The sequence below is a fragment of the Rana temporaria genome, chromosome 2 (genome assembly GCF_905171775.1).
Source record: "Rana temporaria chromosome 2, aRanTem1.1, whole genome shotgun sequence".
Classification (NCBI taxonomy): domain Eukaryota; kingdom Metazoa; phylum Chordata; class Amphibia; order Anura; family Ranidae; genus Rana; species Rana temporaria.
In genome coordinates, this window is record NC_053490.1 from 102112158 (window position 1) to 102133987 (window position 21830).

The 21830-nt window shown below is 43.3% G+C and overlaps 1 protein-coding gene across 2 annotated transcripts in view; it reads left to right on the forward strand.

Moving 5' to 3' along the window:
- The window catches only part of EIF4B (eukaryotic translation initiation factor 4B), a 60575-nt gene that overhangs the window by 15223 nt on the left and 23522 nt on the right, over nt 1-21830 (forward strand). For both annotated transcript variants that reach the window (XM_040340628.1, XM_040340629.1), the window contains exons 3-9: nt 474-679; nt 11856-11972; nt 15146-15200; nt 18207-18347; nt 18792-18908; nt 21136-21378; nt 21511-21736. In XM_040340628.1, the coding sequence (XP_040196562.1) occupies nt 474-679; nt 11856-11972; nt 15146-15200; nt 18207-18347; nt 18792-18908; nt 21136-21378; nt 21511-21736 (1105 nt within the window). The remainder of the gene's footprint in view (nt 1-473; nt 680-11855; nt 11973-15145; nt 15201-18206; nt 18348-18791; nt 18909-21135; nt 21379-21510; nt 21737-21830) is intronic.

Sequence of the window (21830 nt, forward strand, 5' to 3'; positions counted from 1 at the left end):
AGGCTCGTACACACGATCAGTCCATCCGATGAGAACGGTCTGAAGGACCGTTGTCATCGGTTAACCGATGAAGCTGACTGATGGTCCGTTGCGCCCACACACAATCGGTTAAATAACCGATCGTGTCAGAACGCAGTGACGTAAAACACAACGACGTGCTGAAAAAACGAAGTTCAATGCTTCCAAGCATGCGTCGACTTGATTCTGAGCATGCGTGGATTTTTAACCGATGGTTGTGCCTACTGACGATCGGTTTTGACCTATCGGTTAGGAATACATCGGTTAAATTTAAAGCAATGGTTAACCTATGGGGCCCACACACGATCGGTTTTGACCGATGAAAACGGTCCATCAGACCGTTGTCCTCTGGTTAACCAATCGTGTGTACGAGGCCTTACTCTGGCCTAAAATTGTAAAAGTAAGATTTACTGCACAGAACTTCTAATTGCTTTTCTTGTTTAAATACGTTTCAGTCTCCACAACATGGCAAAGTAATGAAGAGGATGGGTACGGCAGCAGAATTGATCGTTCAATCCTTCCCACTGCCCCCCGAGCTGCACGTGAACCTGATGTGGACCGAAGTCGCCTGCCGAAAAGTCCCCCTTTCACTGCCTTTCTTGGAAATCTTCCCTATGATGTGTCTGAAGAATCCATCCAAAAGTTCTTCAGGGGCTTGAATGTAAGTGTTGGGTATATCATTACCTTGCCATGGCGTATTCGAAGAATAAAGATTAAATAGTTTAGAACGCTTTATCTGCATGCTGTTGTATTTCCTCCCAATAAGCTGGTTCTAGGTTTTTCTTTCTCTGCCATTGAGGGATGCTGGAATTTAGAAACCATTATACTGCCACTTAGTGGTTAACCCCTTCACTGCCAGTCACATTTATACAGTAATCAGTGCATTTTTATAGCACTGATCGCTGTATAAATGTGAATGGTCTCAAAACAGCGTCAGGTGTCCACAATATGTCTGTCATAATGTCGCAGTCACGATAAAAATCGACGATCGGCGCCATTACTAGTAAAAAAAATAAGAAGAAAAATGCCATAAAACTATCCCCTATTTTTGCGCAAACCAACACTTATTGCGATATTTTTGGTAAAAAAAATGGAATGCGTATCGGCCTAAACCGAGGAAAAAATTTGCTGTGGGAGCAAAATACCTTTATTAGACAGGTATCTGCTCTCCAAAAGGTGCCAAATGTGTCACCAGAGGGGGGTGGAGGATTTCGAAAAGCGAAAGTCCCATTTATGGGTGAAACAACGCTTTTTTTTTTTTTTTTTTTTCTGTGACTTAAAGATTCTGCACTGCATCGTTGCTTTTGCTAGCCTCTACATAGCAGCTTTGTTTCTGCGATTCCTCAGCACAAGCCTTGGAGGCTGTTGCCTGGACTTCTCTGAAATCGAAAATGTGGGGTTAGCTTTGAGTGTGAATTTCAAACCCTGGGCTCTGCATTGTGGCAATTTGCAGACCTTTGTATACTCTTAGTTAGAGCACTTTCCAATTACAGAGCATGACGCAGCTCAAGGTGTGCGCCTTTCTCTGAAGAATCCGAGCTGAAGCACCACGTTTTCATTCCCTCTTTTGGTTCCCTGAAACCTTTATCGGCACTAGTTGCCTTGGTTTTGTGAGTACCTGAGGTTCTGTATCACATTGAGCCTAGTTGCATTACTGCAACGTGGACACAACATATCTTCTCTAAAAGACAGAGGACAATCCCCCTGCCATGGGTGACCCTACGTCTCTAGTGATTCCGGGGACATTTACCCAGTATCCCCAGAAAGAAGCCCAAGCCTGTAATCTAGAACCAGGGAACCCCTATTGTTATAGGGTTGTTATCTTAGGAGTCTTTGGCTCTGTTCAGTGAAGCCAAGCCAAGCCTTCCTTCATGTCCAAAGGGACCTCAATGTCTGCTCAGGAACGCTTGCCTGTTTTTGTATTGGGCTTCTGGGGCATACTGCCTACGGGGACTCTAAGCATTCAGCCCCTTAAATCAAATCGTCATGTGGCCATATGATTATGGTTCAGTCCCAATTGTTTATCTGAGGAAGGCCTTTTTCTCACTGATGCGATGTGCATTTCCCTGCATTTGGAGGATCAACCTGCTGTTCTAGGCCTTGGGTCTTTTAGAGCTCCTACACATCCAAGTACTTCTCCATTTGACCTGCTACAATGCTGACTGGAGCAGGTACCTGGTTTTGAGAGGTACCCGCTCCCACTTCTGGGTAAGACCGTTGTGGAAATCTTCAAGGATTTCACTGCTGGTTTCCCTTACAATTCCTGCACCTGATCTGATTGATGAATCGGCTTGGGGTGCGAACATCCTGGCATCTCTGGACAGTAAGTGTCCTTCTATAAACGTTTTTTTTTGTTTTTCCCCCGGACTGGAGGTCCAATTTAAAAAAAGCTACTTCAACAATAGGGTAGTCCTTGTGTCATAAAGCAGCTGCAACATATGTCTTGGAGCCTTATGCTTATGTCCATGTGAGACGTAAGTGTAAATACCTACAACAAAAGCCATCACAACTAATGCCCGTACAGATGCACAAAGCACTTTGGCTGCATAGTGTGAACACCGCTCTAGGTCAGCCTCCCATCTCCACTAACGCACAGACCGGATGCTGGCCCTATCCATGACAAATTCCAATGAATAAAAAAATTCTGGTTGGCCACTCGTCCAGTAAAATCGCTTTTCTTCCAGCAAGTCCATAAAAACATGTCCAAAAACAGAGGGAAACCGAATCGCTACCTAACACGTTTTATCCGTAGCGATTATCATAACTCGTGATTAAGCGATAAGGAAGCCTGAAACGTGTTAGATGGTTATGCTGTTCCACCTCTGTGTTTTTGGACATGTTTTTATGGACTTGCTGAAAGAGGTGATTTTACTGGATGTGCAGCCAACCAGAATTCTTTTTTGCTCACTCTGGCTACATACTTGGCATACTCATCCTATACCCAAGGAGTATCTGACCTGATTAGCCTTTGTGAGAAGCTGTCTTTTAGTTCCTGGTCTTGACAACATGGTTGGCAATGCCACAGGTGGTCAGAGTGTGCTCCTGACTTTTCTGGAGGTCTGCCGAGGTTTCTGAGACATCCCACCCTTCATCTTTTTTGGCAGCAGCCACCTGTAGGTCTTCAGAGCCTAACTCCTACTCCACTTATAGGGCTTGAAGCCTCTGAACAGTCTTCTTCATGAAGGTACACTTTTATATTTTCAGTTGGAGGGATGTTTGTACATCCAGATCCTTGGGTATCTCCTCTCTAAGACTACCTGATCCATAAAGTTGACCGAGACCAGTTTCTCCTGTTTACTATCTTTGCAAAAGGCCTGGCTCATTTTTTCTTTGGAGGTACGTGCTACTTTGCAGAGCATGGTATCTCATTATGAGATGCCAAGACAAGATGCCTCTCGAGGGTCAGTTGTCTAAAGCAATTCAGCTTAAATCTTCTCTTTAACCACTTCAATACAGGGCATTTTCACCCCCTTCCTGCACAGACCAATTTTTCGTTTTCAGCACTGTCGCACTTTGACAATTGCGCGGTCTTGCAACACTACCTAAATTATATCTTTGTGTTTTTTTCCCCCCCCCACAAATGGAGCTTTTGTTTGGTATTTGATCACCTCCGCTTTTTTTTTTTTTTTTTTTTGCGCTATAAACAAAAGAGCAACAATTTTGAAAAAAAAATATCTTTTTTTTATTTTAATATCAAAATGTTAAAAAATAAAAAAAATTCCCTCCAGTTTAGGCCTAAATATATTCTTCTACATTTTGTTAAAAAAAAATAAATAAATCGCAGTAAGTGTATTTGATTGGTTTGCACAAAAGTTATAGCATCTACAAAATAGGGGATAGTTTTCTGGCTTTTTCCTTTCCTCTGTACTGGGAACACACATCGGTCTCCTCACCTCTGACGGGACATGGATCTGTGTGTTTTCACACACAGATCCACGGTCATTCCGTGATTGCGGGCGGCCACCGAGTCTCGAGCAATGCGGCGCGAGTGCCCCCTAGACAGCTGGGAAACCCAGGACGTCATGACGTTCTCCCGGAGGAACGAAAAGTTCCTGCGGACATCATATGACTATACGCCGGGAAGCAAGTGGTTAAAAAAAAAGTCTACACCCCATATGTCATTTGATCCTTAACAGGCACAGGATTTTTCCCTCCTTGCCCATCCTGGAGGCAGGGCTATTTGGGGAACAACCTTCAAACCTCATCATACCACCCCGTGAGAGCTCCACTTGTAGGGTTGTCCCAGCAAGTGGAGTTCTGAACAAATGGTCACTCTTCGTTGTGGGATCCCATGGTGATTCTGCTTCCTGACCTGGACTCCATTGGACATCCTAGATGTTGTAGAACGATCATCTCTGAGGTTTGCAAGTTATTGTGACATGGGCCCCTAAGCTGGTATACACTGAGAATACTACTCCTGGCTACATGGTCTTTACAGACAGTGCATTGGTATCTGTCTCTCAACTTGTAAAGAGAGGTTTGTGCACTTGGGTGTCCCTCAATTCCTGCATTGCAGTAAGAAATCATTGCTGAAGAGCTTTGTACTCCCTTGGATTATCAGCAGACGGAACATGGAGATCCTCTTGCAGGTTGGTGGATGAAGCATTCCAGAGGCCTTCACGGTACCTGATCACCTGCAAATAGCTTCTCTTTTCATGGTTGAACTGCAGATTCTGGAGGAAGTTCCTCTCGATCTTTCCCTTGGTTATGTCCTTTGCGTGAATGTTTAGTCATATGATTAGGGTTCCTGCCTCTCACTCAATAGCTATGGGTCCTTTGTAGGATCTGATTGACCTGGAAATCTTTTTTTTCCCCCTAGATCCATTCCTTGGTTATGTTTGGGTGTATGTTCTTGATAGTATTGCTAAGGTTCCTGCTTCTTGATGCACAACTATGGATACTTCGCTGGACTGGGGTGGGTCAGAATATTCCTAGCTATGTTCTGTGCTCAGACAGGTTCTGCAGACTTCAAGTCTGGCCCCATAGACACACCTGGGTGTTTTTAAGTGGATGGTTTTTGCACATGATGTTCTTCTGCACACACTTGGGGTTGTTCTTGAGCATTGGGTTGATCTCCTGTGACCTCTTTTGTTCATTGGCAGTTTGGTTCTTCAGGTAGTTGAGTTTCTGTAGCCCAACCCTCAGTTGGACTGCCTTTTGGAATTTTGCACTGTGAATTCCTGTTTTTCTCTCAATGGACGAGAAAAATGTTTTAGATTTTTGTACTTTTACCTTTCGTAAGAAATTTTCTCCAGTCGCCTTTCAGGACAACCTTGGAGAGAGCGCAGCTCCGCCTCTTCATTAGGAAACACATGCTAATCTTTAAAAGCCCTCCTCTTCCACCATGGCCTCAGTTATTGTGTTTCCTCCGCCATGGTGGAAGCGCATGCTTGTGGACCAGGGGTGCTGCGCTCTTTCCAAGGTTGGAGGGGTAAGCCTTACCTTTTCTGTTTGGTGTGCAGTGGCCATCCCAGGCTCCCCTAAGGGTGGGGGGAGTCCTCCGGAGTCTCCAGCCTCTCCCTGCTCAGTGGAGTGAAGGCTCTACAGGAAGCGGCGCTGAGTGCCCAGGGGTCCGCTGTTTTGGCTCAGGTGGCCGGGCGGCTCACTACCGCATTGGCGGTGTTTATTTTTGAAACGCCGCATGACGGTCCCGGGTCCTGGCGGGCGGGTGACGTCATGCACAGCAGCGTTCTTTCCTGTAGAGGCGCGGTGACACGTGGTCCACGTCGCCTAGTAACGCAGAGGTCAGGGGACAGGCCTAAGAGCGGCGTCTTCCGGTTCCGGCCGTCTTTGATGACGCGCGGGCCCGGGAAAGATTTAAAAATCATTCAGTCCCGGCTGTGTTTCTCTCGGCGATGGAAGAACCTACAGCCATGGCGGAGACAGGCGCCTCAGACGCTGCTCAGGTCCAGGTAGGGGGGTACAGCGGTGCCTCTATCCTTACTATTGGGCTTATATGGTTGTTTGTTATTTGTCCTCCTTAAGGAGCCTGTACTGCAGGATCAGAGGTAACTTCTCTCGGTCCCTGACAGTTGCACTGGGTGGTGTTTGATTAGCTGTGGATCTTTCTATCACATCCTCCTTTTAAAGTGGTGGCGGTTTTTTCCTTGTTTGTAAAAAACCTATTGTTTCTCCAATGGTAAAATACCCTCTTTTGTGTTTTAGGAGAAACAAAAAACTAAAAAGCCACCAACTCAAAGGAAATGTCCTTCCTGCAAAAACCCTCTCAGAGATTCATGGCAGAAGGCAATGTGTAAATCTTGTATTAAGGATTTAGTGGAAGAAGAGACATCCCAGCAATATAAAATGTTATTTTCTTCAGTGCAAGAACTTGCAAGTTCTTTGAATTCGGTCAAATCTATGTTGGTTCAGACTCCAGCAGTGCAAGCTGAACCCCAACATTTACCACCCAGCCCAAAAGCTTCCACCTCGAGGTCAGAGGTTGTGGATTCAGGGGATGAAGGGACAAGTACTCTTCGCTCACTCAGGGATTCAGATGAGGAGGAAGAGGAAGGAGAGTACAGAAACTCCAGATATAAAGTCTCTCTAGATGAAGTAGATGACCTTCTTGAAGCAATTTATACTACACTTGATATTCAAGAAGAGGAGGTACAATTATCTCTTCATGACAAAATGTACCAGGGTCTGGATGCCTCCAAACACAAGGTTTTTCCAGTTCATAAAGTAGTATCAGATACTATAAGAAAAGAGTGGAAAGATCCAGAAAGGGGCCCCTTCTTTTCTAAAAGTCTAAGGAAAAGATTTCCCTTTGAAGATAAAGACTCTGAAGCCTGGAATAAAAAGCCAAAAGTTGATGCTGCTTTTTCCCAGGTGTCTCGACGCACGGATCTTGCGTTCGAAGACATGGGGATACTAAAAGATCCCATGGACAAAAGAGCGGACTCCCTGTTAAAGAAAGCCTGGGACTCTACTTCTCTTAGTCTAAAACCTGCAATGGCCTCCACAGTGGTGGCAAGAAACTTGGAGTGTTGGGTGGAAAAGCTGATGAACCATGTTGAAGCTGGTACACCAAGGAAGGATATCTTGGAATCCTTTCCATTGATTCTAAAATCAATCAGGTACATGGCTGATGCGTCAGCTGAATCAATTAAGTTGTCAGCTAGATCCTCTGCCCTGGTGAACTCAGCCAGACGGGCAGTATGGCTGAAAACCTGGACAGGGGACACAGCCTCTAAAGTCAAACTCTGCGGGTTACCCTTCTCAGGGGATTTACTGTTTGGACCAGATCTTGAAAAGATTCTGGATAGAACAGCCGACAAAAAGAAGGCTTTCCCGGCTAAGAAACAACCTGTTAAAAAGAATTTTCGTTCTTTTCCACAAACCTCCAAAAAAGAAGAAAACAAAAAGCGCTGGTTTCCTCAAAGAGGTAGAGGAAGAGGAGGTATCCTCTTTAAGTCGCCCCAGGATCAGTCATCAAAAGACAAGTGACAATCTGACTCCTGTGGGGGGAAGACTGTCCATTTTCTCTTCTCAGTGGAGCCTTCTGACCAAGAGCCCCTTTGTGAAAAACATAGTTACACAAGGATACAGTCTGGAGTTTTCAGAGTGCCCTCCTTGCAGGTTTTATGTGACAACCCTACCAAGGGATCTGGAAAAAGCTTCCGCAATGATGAACCTTCTAAAGGATCTGATCCAACAGGAAGTTATTGTCCAAGTCCCAAAAGATCAGGAGGGAAGAGGGTTTTACTCCCACATATTCTTAGTAAAAAAGCCTTCAGGCAAATATCGCCTAATTTTGAACTTGAAGATCCTGAACAAAACTATAAGGTACAAGCACTTCCGGATGGACACCATTTATTCCATCACAAAGTTGTTAACACCAGAGTGCTTCATGGCCTCTCTGGATCTAAGGGATGCGTATCTACACGTGCCAATAGCGCAGGCCTCACAAAAGTTTCTACGCTTGGCAATAAACTTGGGAACTTCAATATGGCACCTCCAATTCAGAGCTCTGCCGTTCGGCCTCTCATCCTCACCAAGGATCTTTACAAAAGTGATGGCGGAAGCCTTGGAGCCTCTGAAACTGAGAGGGGTCTCAGTTGTTCCTTATCTGGACGACCTCTTATTCTTTGCAGGTTCAAGGGATCAGCTGGTTTCAGATCTCCAGACGTCCCAGGCTCATCTCGAGAGCCTGGGGTGGATATTGAATCTAGAAAAATCAAACCTAGACCCCTCACAGAAAATGAGGTTCCTCGGTTACACCATCAATTCAGTTCTGCAGAAGGTGTTTCTCCCTCAAGAAAAAGTAGAAAAGGTAGTTTCTGCAGTGAGCCAGATTCAAACGAATCTCCCAGTGTCAGTACGTTCTGCCATGGCAGTCCTAGGTCAACTTACGGCCTCGATTCCTGCCATTCAATGGGCAAGGCTTCATTCCAGACCCCTACAGAGGAACATCCTACAGGAGTGGTCTCACCAGGAGTCACTGGAGAAAACCTTCTCTCTATCATCAAAGGTAAAGCGGTCCCTCTGGTGGTGGAGAGATCCTTCCAATCTCACAAAAGGTCTCTCATGGGTCCTTCCCTCGGACAAACGTCTGACAACGGACGCAAGTTCGTGGGGATGGGGAGCCCACTTGGATGGACAGACCGCACAAGGGTCATGGACCAAAGTGGAGGCAAGGAGGTCTTCGAATTGGCGAGAACTAAAAGCCATTTTTATGGGTCTCCTGGCTTTTCAACAGATGCTGAAGGGTTGTCATGTTCAAATTTTGTCGGACAACACTACAGCAGTGGCCTATGTGACCAGACAAGGCGGGACCAGGAGCCAGGGATTGATGGAGCTGGCCAATCAGTTACTGACTTGGGCGGAGAGAAATGTGGCCTCTTTGTCAGCAATCCACCTAAAAGGATCCCAAAACCTGCTGGCAGATCTTCTCAGCAGAAAGAAAGTAATAGAAGCAGAATGGAGTCTAAGTCAGGAGATTTTCAACATGGTCTCCAAGGAATGGGGACATCCTCAAGTAGACCTTTTTGCCAGTCAGCAAAACACGAAAGTTCAAAACTTCTTTTCTCTCCACAGAGAAGACCAGGCGATAGGCATAGATGCTCTAGCCCATCCCTGGGATTACCATCTGTGCTACGCCTTCCCCCCCTTTCCCTTAATTCCATTGGTCTTAAGGAAATTCAGAGAAGAGAAAACAGACCTAATTCTGATTGCTCCCTTTTGGCCAAAGAGGCCTTGGTTCGCAACCATACTGAACCTGGCCGCAAAACCTCCATGGAAGTTGCCTCCCAAGAAGGACCTTCTAACACAGGGATCTGTGTGTCACCCAGAAACAGACAGGTTACATCTAAGCGCTTGGTTTCTGAGGAAGACATTTTGAAAAATAAAGGCTTGTCGGACAAGGTTGTAAAAACTCTTCTGTCCAGTAGGAAGGAGGTAACAAGATCAATTTATCTTAAAGTGTGGAAGAAGTATAACTCATGGTGTTCTTCCAAGACCTTTCAAACTAAGACTGTGGTCTCAGTGCTAGAATTTCTCCATGAAGGAATGGAAAAAGGACTTGCAGCCAGTACCTTAAAGACACAGGTAGCGGCTCTTTCTGTTTACTTAGAAAAAACTCTGTCCAGAGAACCTTTAATTTCCAGGTTTTTTAGGGCACTAGCTCGAAATAGGCCAGTGATCCTCAAAAGTTTTCCCAGTTGGGACTTATCGGTTGTACTACAAGGTTTGACGGGAGTTCCGTTCGAACCATTGGAGAATATTTCTTTGAAAAACTTAATCCTCAAAACAGTTTTTTTTGGTGGCTATTACGTCAGCAAGACGAATCAGTGAGCTCCAAGCTCTGGCCATCACTGAACCCTTCTTAAGAATTTTTCCAGACCGAGTGATCCTTCAAACGGATCCTTCGTTTCTTCCGAAAGTATCATCAAAATTTCACCGGTCACAGGAAATAGTGTTACCCACTTTTGCTTCAAACCCTTCTAATGCTGGAGAAGAAGCGTTCCATACACTAGACGTGAAAAGGTGTCTTTTACAGTTTCTTTCAGTCACCAGAGATTTCAGAAAGTCAAATGCTCTCTTTGTAGCTTTCTCAGGTCCCCGCAAGGGGGAAAAAGCATCCAAAAGTACTTTAGCCAGATGGCTTAAACTTGCTATTTCAGAAGCCTATAAAGCCAAAGGAGTCGTGCCTCCCTCAGGTATTGTGGCACACTCAACAAGGTCAACTGCAGTCTCCTGGGCCGAAAGAGCCGGCGCTACACCTGAGCAGATCTGCAAGGCCGCCACTTGGAGCAACTACTCAACGTTCCTAAGGCACTACAGGTTGGATCTATTGTCTGCCGCAGACCAAGCCTTTGGCAGAAAGGTTCTGCAAGCAGTAGTCCCACCCTAGGGTAAGTTACTTGTTTATCCTCTCCAAGGTTGTCCTGAAAGGCGACTGGAGAAAGACTTAGTTAGACTTACCGGTGACGGTATTTCTAAGAGCCTTTCAGGACAACCGCTGTTACCCTCCCTAAATGTTAAAGTAATAAGTTATAAAATCTATCATGGTGTTGTGGTTTTCTGTGCTATGTCTTCCAGAGAGTCGGACCACAATAACTGAGGCCATGGTGGAAGAGGAGGGCTTTTAAAGATTAGCATGTGTTTCCTAATGAAGAGGCGGAGCTGCGCTCTCTCCAAGGTTGTCCTGAAAGGCTCTTAGAAATACCGTCACCGGTAAGTCTAACTAGGTCTTTTTTTTTCCCGCCTTGCGCTAATCCAGGCATCCCTGTCAGGCAGCATATCCCCCACTTTCCTGCATTTAAAATGGTAACGCCACAACCTGAGCATGGATAAAAAGGGAGCAGCAACAGTTTTTACCTGTGCTCTCCTCTATCTACTAGCTCCCTGCAATGTAGTAATTTTCTTACAGCGCTAAACAAAATATGGGGACAGTCGTTGTTGACTTAAAATGTTAGTTGCTTATCTGTTATGCTCCATTATTTCTGAGGCATTAACCTGGAGTGGGAGAAAATTTCAGAAATGTTGGTCAGTATTAAAGCCAGATGATCAGCTTGCCAACCAGGTCTGAGATGGTAGCCTCCATGTTTCTATGACAGATTTATTCAAGATTTTTTTTAATACTAATTTATGGCTTGGATGGGGATATATTATGAAGAAGGAATTTGTACACTTTAATCCAAAAAGATGCAGTAGAAAAATTCTTTATCGTCACAAGTCAGACAAGCTTACAAAGATGAGAAAAGTTGACGCATTTCACACGTAAAAATCGTGCTTATTCACAACCAGCGCGATTTTTACGTGTGAAAAGCGTCAACTTCATCTTTGTAAGCTTTTCTGACTAAATAATTTTTCTAATGCATCTTTTTGGATTTGAGTGTGCAATCAAATTCCTTCTTCATGCTATTGACGGTGGTGAGCTGAGATTAGCACCTCGAACCAGGTGTGTGCGCCCTTGTTTGTATGGGGATATATTTTGTCTGCTTTTTTTTTTTTTAAGTACTCTGTTTTTAAGGCCATCCATAGATATGAGATGTCCTCCAATCCAGAGGATTATCTTTAGGTTGTGATAGATCTAATTTACTAGCATTCCGCATGCGCACCCTAAAGAGCATTGGCCAGAAAATAGTATGATGTGGATGATAACTGGTCTCTCCTACAGTCGAGTGATGGCAATGCATAAATGTACATACTTGGTCGTTTGTGATGGTGTACATTTGTTTCTTTTTTTGTTATCCGTAATAGTCATAATAATTGGGGTTTTAGTATTTTAACCGTTACCTTTTTTTTAATCCGATTTAGCTATTTTTGGGTGGAGCTACTTGCCTGTAAATGAGAATTATTCTCCTCATGATTTTCTTTGTTCCTTCTTTTAGATTAGTGCTGTTCGTCTGCCCCGTGAACCCAGCAATCCAGAGAGATTAAAAGGGTTTGGTTACGCAGAGTTTGATGACTTGGACTCTCTTCTGAGTGCTTTGAGTCTTAACGAGGAAGTAAGTAAATCTCATACCTAATATTATATTGCCTGTTTGTACAGATGGTTAGGGCACAGTCTTCACCGACCATCCATCTCCACTCTCTGTAGACCTCTCCACTTAAAATCAGTATTTGGTATATAGCCTCACCTGACTGCCTAAACTGGCCAGCTGAAAAGCAGAGGATAAAAGACAAGTTATCAGTATTGCCTGTGGTCTTCCTGCAGCTGATCATTTCCTCATTACAGATTTACCATGGTTTGTGTTTGCTCTGTCTGTGTGTAGAGGTGGCCATCTTGCTAGAGACAGGACTTTGCTTCCTCTTTTCAAAGTCTCCAGGCAAGGAGAACAGTTGAAAATACAGTAGCAACATTACCATATCTTACCCAAAATTGGGTCAGACATCAGTCTTGGATCTCACACTGCACATATGGAACTTGTACACCAGGAGGTGCCCCCTTTTTATTTTGGGATAACAAATTCAAGACCCTGTGTATTTTCAGAATACTGCTTATGGGTATTTTTTTTACATATCCAGGTGTTCCCCCTAGAACATCTAGCTTCCCCCTTCTTTTTTTCATAGCAATGTCTAGTAAGTACACTGACTGCACAGCCATAGTGTCTTAACTTGTAACATGTTGTTTCTTTATATATTTAAGCCCCTTTCACACTGGGGTGGGACGTGCTTTACTGTTAATTTTGTGGCGCTATTCAGCCGATAGCGAGAGATTTTACCCCCGCTAGTGGCCGAAAAAAGGTTAAAAACCACCTTTGCAGAGGTGCTTTGCTGGCGGTATAGCCGCAGTGTCCCATTGATTTCAATGGGCAGGAGCGGTATACATACCGCTCCAAAGATGCGGCTAGCAGGACTTTTTTTTGTATTTATTTTTTATGTCCTGCCAGCGCACCGCTCCAGTGTGAAAGCCCTCTGGCTTTCACACTGGAGAAACAGCAGCCGCTGTTTCAGGTCCATTTGCAGGCGCTATTTTTAGTGTAATAGCGCCTGCAAACAGCTCCAGTGTGAAAAGGGGTCTTAGAGTTGGTTGAATTTACCCTTGCCTTGTGTGTTTAAAGGCCAAGTTTACTTTTAGCAACATGCTAAAACTGTATTTAAGTTTAACCGGTTTCTCGAAATCTCACGCCCAGAGTCTGTTAAAATTGGAATGGTTATGTGGGGCTCTGCATGAACAGTTGTGATCTTTGAATAAACTACAAGTCCCATCTGCCCACTGTGTCAGACGAACTTGTAGTTCTCCATGGACTACATGAGCGCTGATCACCACCCATGTGGCTCAATGATGCTTCCTGCAGCACTGAAACTGCCAGCCCTTACTGTAGGAAGTGTCTGCAAGAGCCTGACATTGCAACCACGAACCACTGATTGCGGGTGCAATGCTCTGCTTGCTTCTGAGAAAGGTAATGAATGCACATTTTTTAACTTGCAAAAAAAATGATTTTTTTTTTTTTTTTTTTAAACAAAATAATCTTGGCTTTTAGGCTTGTGCGATACGGGAACTGTGCGGGTTACTACATCACACCTGAATCGCCGGCGGTTCATACTGACATCTGTGAACCACTGCTGGTGTCAATGTAAAGTTAATGACACCGCAACGCGTTCTATGAACCGATCTTGGGAACTGTGAAATGGTGCAGGAATCTGATAGGTGTAAACACCCATGCGATCTGATTTTCAGAGCAGACCAAAAAGGTCCTGCACCATTTTGGTGCAAATGTGATTTTAGCCATACAGTCTGTATGGCTGAATTTGCATTGCACAGACATTGCATGTGATCTGCACAGCTTTGAGGTGCGAATCACATGTGATGTCTACGCTCGCAGAAGTGTGAACTCAAACTCTGCAGCTTCAGTTTGCCAACAATTAGCTGAAATTGGCAACTCGCCTGCTGCTGTCTTTGGAAGACAGTACCTGAATTTTGTGAGTCCTGATCTGTTTTGAAGTACTGATGTCATAAAGTAACAGAATAAAAATATTGGTTCCTAGTGCACTGCAAAGTCGTGTGTGTGTGTGTGTGTGTATATATATATATATATATATAGTGTGTGTGTGTGTGTGTGTGTGTGTGTGTGTGTGTGTGTGTGTGTGTATATATATGTATATATGTATATATATATGTATATATGTATATATATATATATGTGTGTGTGTGTGTGTGTGTGTGTGTGTATATGTATATGTGTGTGTATATGTGTGTGTGTGTGTGTGTATATATATATATATATATATATATATATATATATATATATATATATATATATATATATATATATATATATATATATATATATAATTTTTAAATAAATCTTAAAATCTTGTACATGTGGGTTACACAACATTTGCTACATGGTTGTTATGAGCAATTCTAAAGTGAGTATCCTTGAAAAGTCCACAGTTATAGCTCAGTCATAGACATATGAGCTGCGTTCATCGCTGGGCTTTCAAGGGCTCTGTAAAGCCAGAACTGCTGAGTGTAGCAGAATCTCATTGCTTTATTTTTCCTTTGTGTGCAGTGAGGAATGCTGACTGTGGAAAGGTACACATCAATGCTTCTGCTGACTCTCTTTTTCAGTTACACCAACGGTGTGTTGAGCAGTTCATGCTCCTGTTTCCGATGTGTTTCAGTTGGTTAAAGTTAGTAAACCCTTGCCTGGCGTTAAAGCTGAATTGTAACTAAAAACGGGATTGTAAAGAGCAGCCAGATCATGCCTTTGTACCATGTGCCTCACTTGTCTGTAGATCCCCTAATATCCTAAGTTCTGCTTGGTATCATGTGATGCACTGCTATATCCAGCTGAGAGATGCTGCTCCTTGCAGAGTCAGTCCACTCCCCTTTTTATTCCTTTTCAACTCTGATGTGGATACCCTCCTTCCGATGCATTGCTTTATATATGAAGGAATCGCCTTCAAAGAAACTTCCCAGAGCCCTGCCTGTGTAGTCTTGCCGTGTGCTAATTTAGTTATCTGTGGCTGTTCAGTAGTTTGAGCCACAATTTGAAACGGGCATGTAGCCAGTAAATTCAGAACGCTTCTGGATCATTGACTTGAGGCCAGGTGATGGGCATGGCAGCTATCTAGCATTTTAAAAATAGTCATAATAGTAGTTGCAGATCTGATTTTCTTACATTATCACTTATTTGTATTAAATTATTCTTGAAATTCTGTGCATTTCCAGTCTCTAGGAAACAGAAGAATAAGAGTGGACATAGCTGACCAAGCACAGGACAAAGGTAAGTAGTCTATGCAATAATGCTTTTGCCTTTAACTCTTTTGCTGCCAGGCCCTGCCCTCTGTTTTGAACATCAGGTGGCTAGACCTTTGCTATTTTTTCATTTTATCATGTTTCACCCTTTTTTACCTACAACTTTGAAAATCCCACCCCAAACTATCTATTTTTTTTTTCTATGCACATGGCCCCGTAATAGGTTTCACAGTACAGTGTGTTACAACGTGAAGAAAAGCATTTTTAGGCTACCTGCACATGGACATTTGTCAGGTCCTGTGGTGTTAAATCCCAGTTGCTTTCTGGTTGCTGGTGAGCCTCATGTTTGTGTACATTTTCTAATACAAATGAATAGCTATACACAGCCATGCTCTGAACAATGATGGCTTCTGTCCTGACATTTCTCCATGTATGTACCTCACCACTCGTGTTTTTGGAGAAATGCACATGCACAGGTAAATGCTGATGCAAAAGTGATCTGTTTCTGAGCATGGGTGTGTGCAGCTGTTCACTTGTATTGGTGGCTACATATAGTATGTAAAGTGGCTGGCTTTTTTCTTCCTTCGGCTCACAGGGGCTGCCAAGCGTCCGTGTATATGAGACCTTTTAATGAATGCCTGCAATTGGCTTATTAGCCGCTGATCACAGCTATTATTAATCGACTGGGTCTAGAGGACTGTTTTGCTATAAGTTCAAAGTCTCTGAAGTGACCGTGAGCTTATAGCGTAAAGAAAATGCAACAGACATGAGGATTATTGAGCTAACCAGCTGCCAGCAATTTTGTTCTGCTACTACCCATATGTTGATGGCAGTAAGGAGTGATTGGAACAATTTTGGGCTTTTATTGCAACAAAAACTTGATTCATTCTAAATAGAGGTCGACCGATATGGGTTTTTCTCTGGCCGATATTTGGAAATCGGGATGGCCGATATGTGTTGCCGATTTTTGCGGCCGATATTTTAGGCCGATTTTTTTTTTTTTTTTTTTTCTTCCTTCATCTCAAAAAAACTAGGGTGGGGAGGAGATAATTGTTTAGGGTGGAGAGGTGGGGTGCAGCCTATCAGTGTCCATAAGTTCCACATTAGTGTCCACCAGTGCAGCCTATCAGTGTCCATCAGCGCCACCTCATTGGTGTCTATCAGTGCCACCTCATCAATGCCCACCAATGCACCAGTGCATCACCTCACACCAGTGCATCACCTCACCAGTGCCAACCAGTGCATCACCTCATCAGTGCCCACCAGTACAGCCCAATGTCATTCACTGCCACCTCATCAATGCCCACCAGAGGAGCGTTTCAGGCTCCGTTCCTAGCCTAGCACAGGAAAGCACCATTCGTCCCTGGCCCTGACGTGCGTCCCCACCTCTGCCTACAATCCCCAGAATGCAGAGCGGGCCGGTAACAGCCAATCGGCGGCCGCCACTGCCGACATCCTCCACTCTGAAAAAAAAACGTGACGTGCTGCTAGCCCTGCCTACAAACCTCAGAATGCCGGCACGTGCTGCATTCTGGGGTTTGTAGGCAGAGGCAGGGCGCGCAGCATGTCGGGACGTTTTTTTTTTTTTTTTTTACAGTGGAGGATGTCGGCAGCGGCGGCCGCCCATTGGCTGTTACCGGCCCGCTGGTTGGCTGCCGACTTCCTAAACTAAAAATTAAAAAAGTCACCAGATGGCAGCGGGCGAACAGGTGGGCTGGCAGGCGGAAGAATTCCACCCAGCACACCGCTATCTCGGATGCCAGACAGTCAGCCTATTTTTCATAATATATCAGTCGACCTCTAATTCTAAACTTTCTGCATTTCATACAGAAAAAAACTCCACATTGTACTGAACATTTTTTGTTTCTCTTTCTGCTTCATTTTAGAATTTTGTATTTCACTTCCCATGCACATGACTCCCTGTTATCAGGTCATGAAGGAGATATCATCTGTCTTTTGGGTATGCAGATGGCAGTAAAAGTCCTTCCTGCTCTTTTCAAAATAAAAAAAGTTTTAGCTGGAATTGGGCATTACATTTAAATACAGCTCGTCTATCTATGCGCGATAGGATTTCCAGCGCATACAATGATTAGAAACGATAGCAGAGCAAATTAAACTAAGTTTGTTTCCCAGTAAGAGAGAAGCAGAAGATCACTGTGGACTGTCTTTGGAGATGGCCTCTCCTAATGGTGTCAGAAAACACTTTGCTTTTTCTGATATGCCTTCTCACTTCCATGCAGAAAGGAAACATTGGAAAGAGGGCTGTGATATTGTGACTCTGTAACAAGATATTGTACCCCCACAGGCTATAAGAATCCAAGGAACATGTGACTAAAGGATGGGTTCACTTTTTGAAACCTGTTACATTTTTCCACCCATATTTAGGGTGACACGAGTAACCTAGTCCAGCTCCTGCATCCTCCTTCCTCATTGTGTGTGTGTTTTTTTTGTTTTGTTTTGTTTTTTCTGACATGTTCATGTTTATATTTTTCACTTGGGTATTCTACCCCAAGGTACATTTATCAATGCAGAAAGTTTTAAACTTTTTTTTTTTTAATAATGCTTCAAGTGAATCAATAAAAATGAAATATTCTTTTAAATATCGTGCCTGGAGGGTGTCTATAGTATGCCTGTAAAGTGGCGCAGTTTTCCCGTGTTTAGAACAATACCACAGCAAAATGACAATGAGCACTTTTGGTTTTTCATGTTGGTGTCCCATAGACATTAATGTTTCGCTGCTTTTCGAAGTTGCCGCGAACACCGCATAATGTTCGCTGTTTGGCGAACATCTGACTCATCCCTACTTATCACTATATAGAATAGTTCATAAAAATGCTGCCTTATTTCTAATTATGAACATGTGGAGATTTTTTACTTGCTGTCTGTAAGATCAGCTTACATTTAATGCATAATCGAGCTGTACAACAGTATTTTGCTTGAGATTGATGGCCTTTATTTTTTACAATATTTAGCAGTACAAGGACTTATTTTCCTAAGCAGTAACTTTGATTTACCACAATTTCTTTGTGTTTAGATCGGGATGATCGCTCATTTGGCAGAGATCGGGACCGCAATAGAGATTCTGACAAGACCGATTCCTCTGACTGGAGGGCACGTCCCACCACAGATGCAGCGGATGATAATCCTCCTCGCCGTGAAGAGGGCTTTGGAGACAGTAAGTAGTTGTGCCTGATTTGAGGATTCTCTTTTCAAAAGTGAATCTCTTTGTCCAGATTTCTCTATTATGCAGGGTACACGCTATTAACGTTTTTTGTTTTTTTTCGTTCACTGTACTAACACAAGCGCTCGGAATGACACGGAAATACTTAATTCCCAAAGTTAGCCGAGCTGTCCTCAGGCCTTTCCGGCTGTTTCCAAGGCTCTCCGGCATTTTTGCATGCCATCGAAGTCAATGCGGAACAAATTATTTTCGTTTCCATTGACTTCAATGGGGAAACACTTTGATATGCAAGTACATTGGATTATGAGCATTCTCTTGGAACCAATTCTGCTCGTAATCCGAGGTTCCACTGTATATGAATGTGAATGCTAGTGGCTGCTTAAGTGCATGATAAATATTTTCTTTAGACCTGTAATACTAATGCCAACCTTCTGACAGGGTATCGAAGTGATCGAGGTGACCGGTATGAGTCAGACCGGTATCGTGATGGCCCACGTAGGGATGACCGCTTTGATCGAGACAGAGGAAGGGATCGCTACGATGACCGTGATAGAGGCAAATATCAAACATGAGCAAAATACGAAGTGTTTGACGTGTTTTTTCAAATTTGATCACTTGTATTCATTTGCTTTACCTGCATTGCACTTTATTTAATTTTTATAATTGATGTGTGATTGATCTAAGGTTTGGAGCACTTGTTCTGTTCTTTGCTTTTGTCTGAAAAGCTAGAGACGGAAGCTTCTCCTGAACTGCAAATTTGTTGCTGGAAAAATGAGTAGGATGAGTGCATTTGGCATGACTAGCTTTTTTTTTTTTTTTTGCCCTTTACCCTATTACGACATCCCGCACATACATTAGTACATCTTTACATACACTTTTACACACACAGAGGGGCATTTATCAAGACTGGATCAATCGGTAGCGGTTGTTGGGGGCAATAAGATTCTATCTTTCAGTTTTAAGAATAGAAGTTGATTGTGTGTAAAAGACTTCTATATTATGTTTTTGTAGCCATTAAAAATAAATATAACTCCTCACTGCAATTGGCAAGGTTATGGTGCCTCTGGAAAGGACATCCCTCCCAATCTCCTTATACACTCCTTACATGCTCCCCTCATAGCGGCTTCCTCCTCCACAGCCAACTTTCAGATCGGCTATGTTGGTGAAATTGGAAGCAGTGCTGCTCCACCAGCTGTAGAGAATCTGATGGAGTGGGAATAAAGTGGGTATAGGACAGGTGTGGCCAACTATTGGCCCGAGGGCCACATGTGGCCCACGGAGCCCTCTGATGTGGCCCAATACCTCCTGCTCTGGGATGGAATAAAATAGAATTCTGTTATTAAAGGTAAGTTTATTGCTAAAATCACAGTGTATATATGGGCATATCTGTTCTGCAGTGGTTACTGGTCTGCTTTCAAACTGATCCACAGGTGCAGAGAAGTGCACCTGTGGGTTACCTCCACTGACTCATAGACTTTTATTACCTGTGAGTTTGGTGTGCTGAGATTGGAGTGCCATCCACCCACTCCACTTATTGTGGCCTGCGACTGGTTACCAAGTCACTTAAAGTGGTTGTAAACCCTCTCTGAGAACTTTCACCTACAGGTAAGCCTAGATTAAGGTTTACCTGTAGGTGCTTGCAATAGCTCCTAGACCTACACAGTTTAGGAGATATTTGCAATAAATAATGCACCGATGTCTACGGCGCATGAGCGCTGTAGACAACGGTGTAGGCGCACTGAGCGTGCCATTGCTGAATGGCATCATGCTGTAAGTGTCGGCACCGCTGCTCCGGGCCAGTCACAGCGCCAGAGCAGCGATACCTGGAAGGAAGAGGGTGAAAGATGGATGCTTCGTGGAGGTGAGGAAATCGGGGACATCGCAGGCTTCGGTTTCAGGTAAGTGACACATAATGGGCTACTATGTGATACATGGCACATTATGCTTTTCCTTTGTAGGGAAACGGGAAGTAAACCCATTAGGGTTTACTTCCTCTTTAAGTGGCCCTTGTTCTTCAAAAGGTTGGGCACCCCTGGTATTATAGGAGGTTCCTTCCAGACAATGCCAACATTTATTTGAATATACAACTTGGGCATTAAGTAGTAGTCAAGTTGGAGATGCACGATTAATCGTTCAGAATCAAAATCGCAATCTTTTTCCCTTCTCGATCTTCAAAACGGCATGTCACTTTCTTTCTAATGAGGGCAGAGAGTTCTTACAGCTGGAAAAACAAAATCCAGGCAGTCTGCCAAGTTTTATTACAACACAAGTAGAAACAAAGTATCTTTTTGTTCTTTTACCAAAGGAAAGAACTAGATGAAGGAAGTTTAACCATTTAAAAAAAAAAAAAATTTCTGCTAGAAAATTACCTGAAACACCCAAAATAATTTTTTATATATATATATATATATATATATATATATATATATATATATATATAATTTTTTTTGTAGAGATTCTAGAGCATAAAATGGTGGTTGTTGCAATGTTTTATGTCACATGCGTATTTGCGCAGCGGTTTTTCAAACTTTTTTTTTTTTTTTATTTTTTTTATTTTTTTATACACTTTAATGAATTAAATAAAAACTGAACAGTAAATTTAGCAAAACAATTTTGTATAATGTGAAAGATGTTACACTGAGAGAATCGTGATCTTTATTCCAAACCAAAAAAAATCGTGATTCTCATTTTAGCCAGAATCAACTCTTAGTCAAGTTTTAATCTAGTGTTCAACAATGTATTTTTTTTTATTTTTTTGTCTTAATGTTTTTTTCCTTATCAGGTTCTGACTCCTGGGGAGGTAGTGCAGGTGGAAGTGGAAGGAGAGCGTTTGGCACCGGATATCGTCGAGATGATGATTTCAGAGGTGGTGGTAGCGGCGGCGGCGGTGGTGGTGGTTCAGATCGATATGGTGGTGATCGGTATGATGACCGGCGAGAGGATAGGTCAGACAAGTGGAACGGCTTTTCCAGGAATGAAGAAAAGAGGGAAGAAAGAGGAGGAGGAGTAGGAGGAGGCGGTGGAGGTATGCAAGTTTTTTAAAAATGTAAACCTTGTTGCAGACATTATTAAATTAGTTTATATCTGTACTGTTTGGGCACTACGACTCATGCATGTGCCAGCTGTTAAATTTTATATGCCAATTTTATGAACGCAGGTCCTATTCAGAGGCCAAGGTTGAATCTTAAACCTCGTACTGCACCAAAAGAGGAGGAGAGCACAGCCACAAGTCGAGCTGCGTCAATTTTTGGGGGTGCCAAACCTGTGGACACAGCTGCCCGAGAACGTGAGGTAGAAGAAAGATTGCAGAAAGAACAGGAAAAAATGCATCGTCATTTGGAGGATGACCGGCCTCGACAGATAGAGAGGAAGCCACGGGAAAGGTAAGAGAGGGTTGAATAATTTGATGTACTCTGCTTTGTCATCCATTTGCTATCCCGCTTTGTTAAAGGGTAACTCCACTTTCATGGGGTAAAA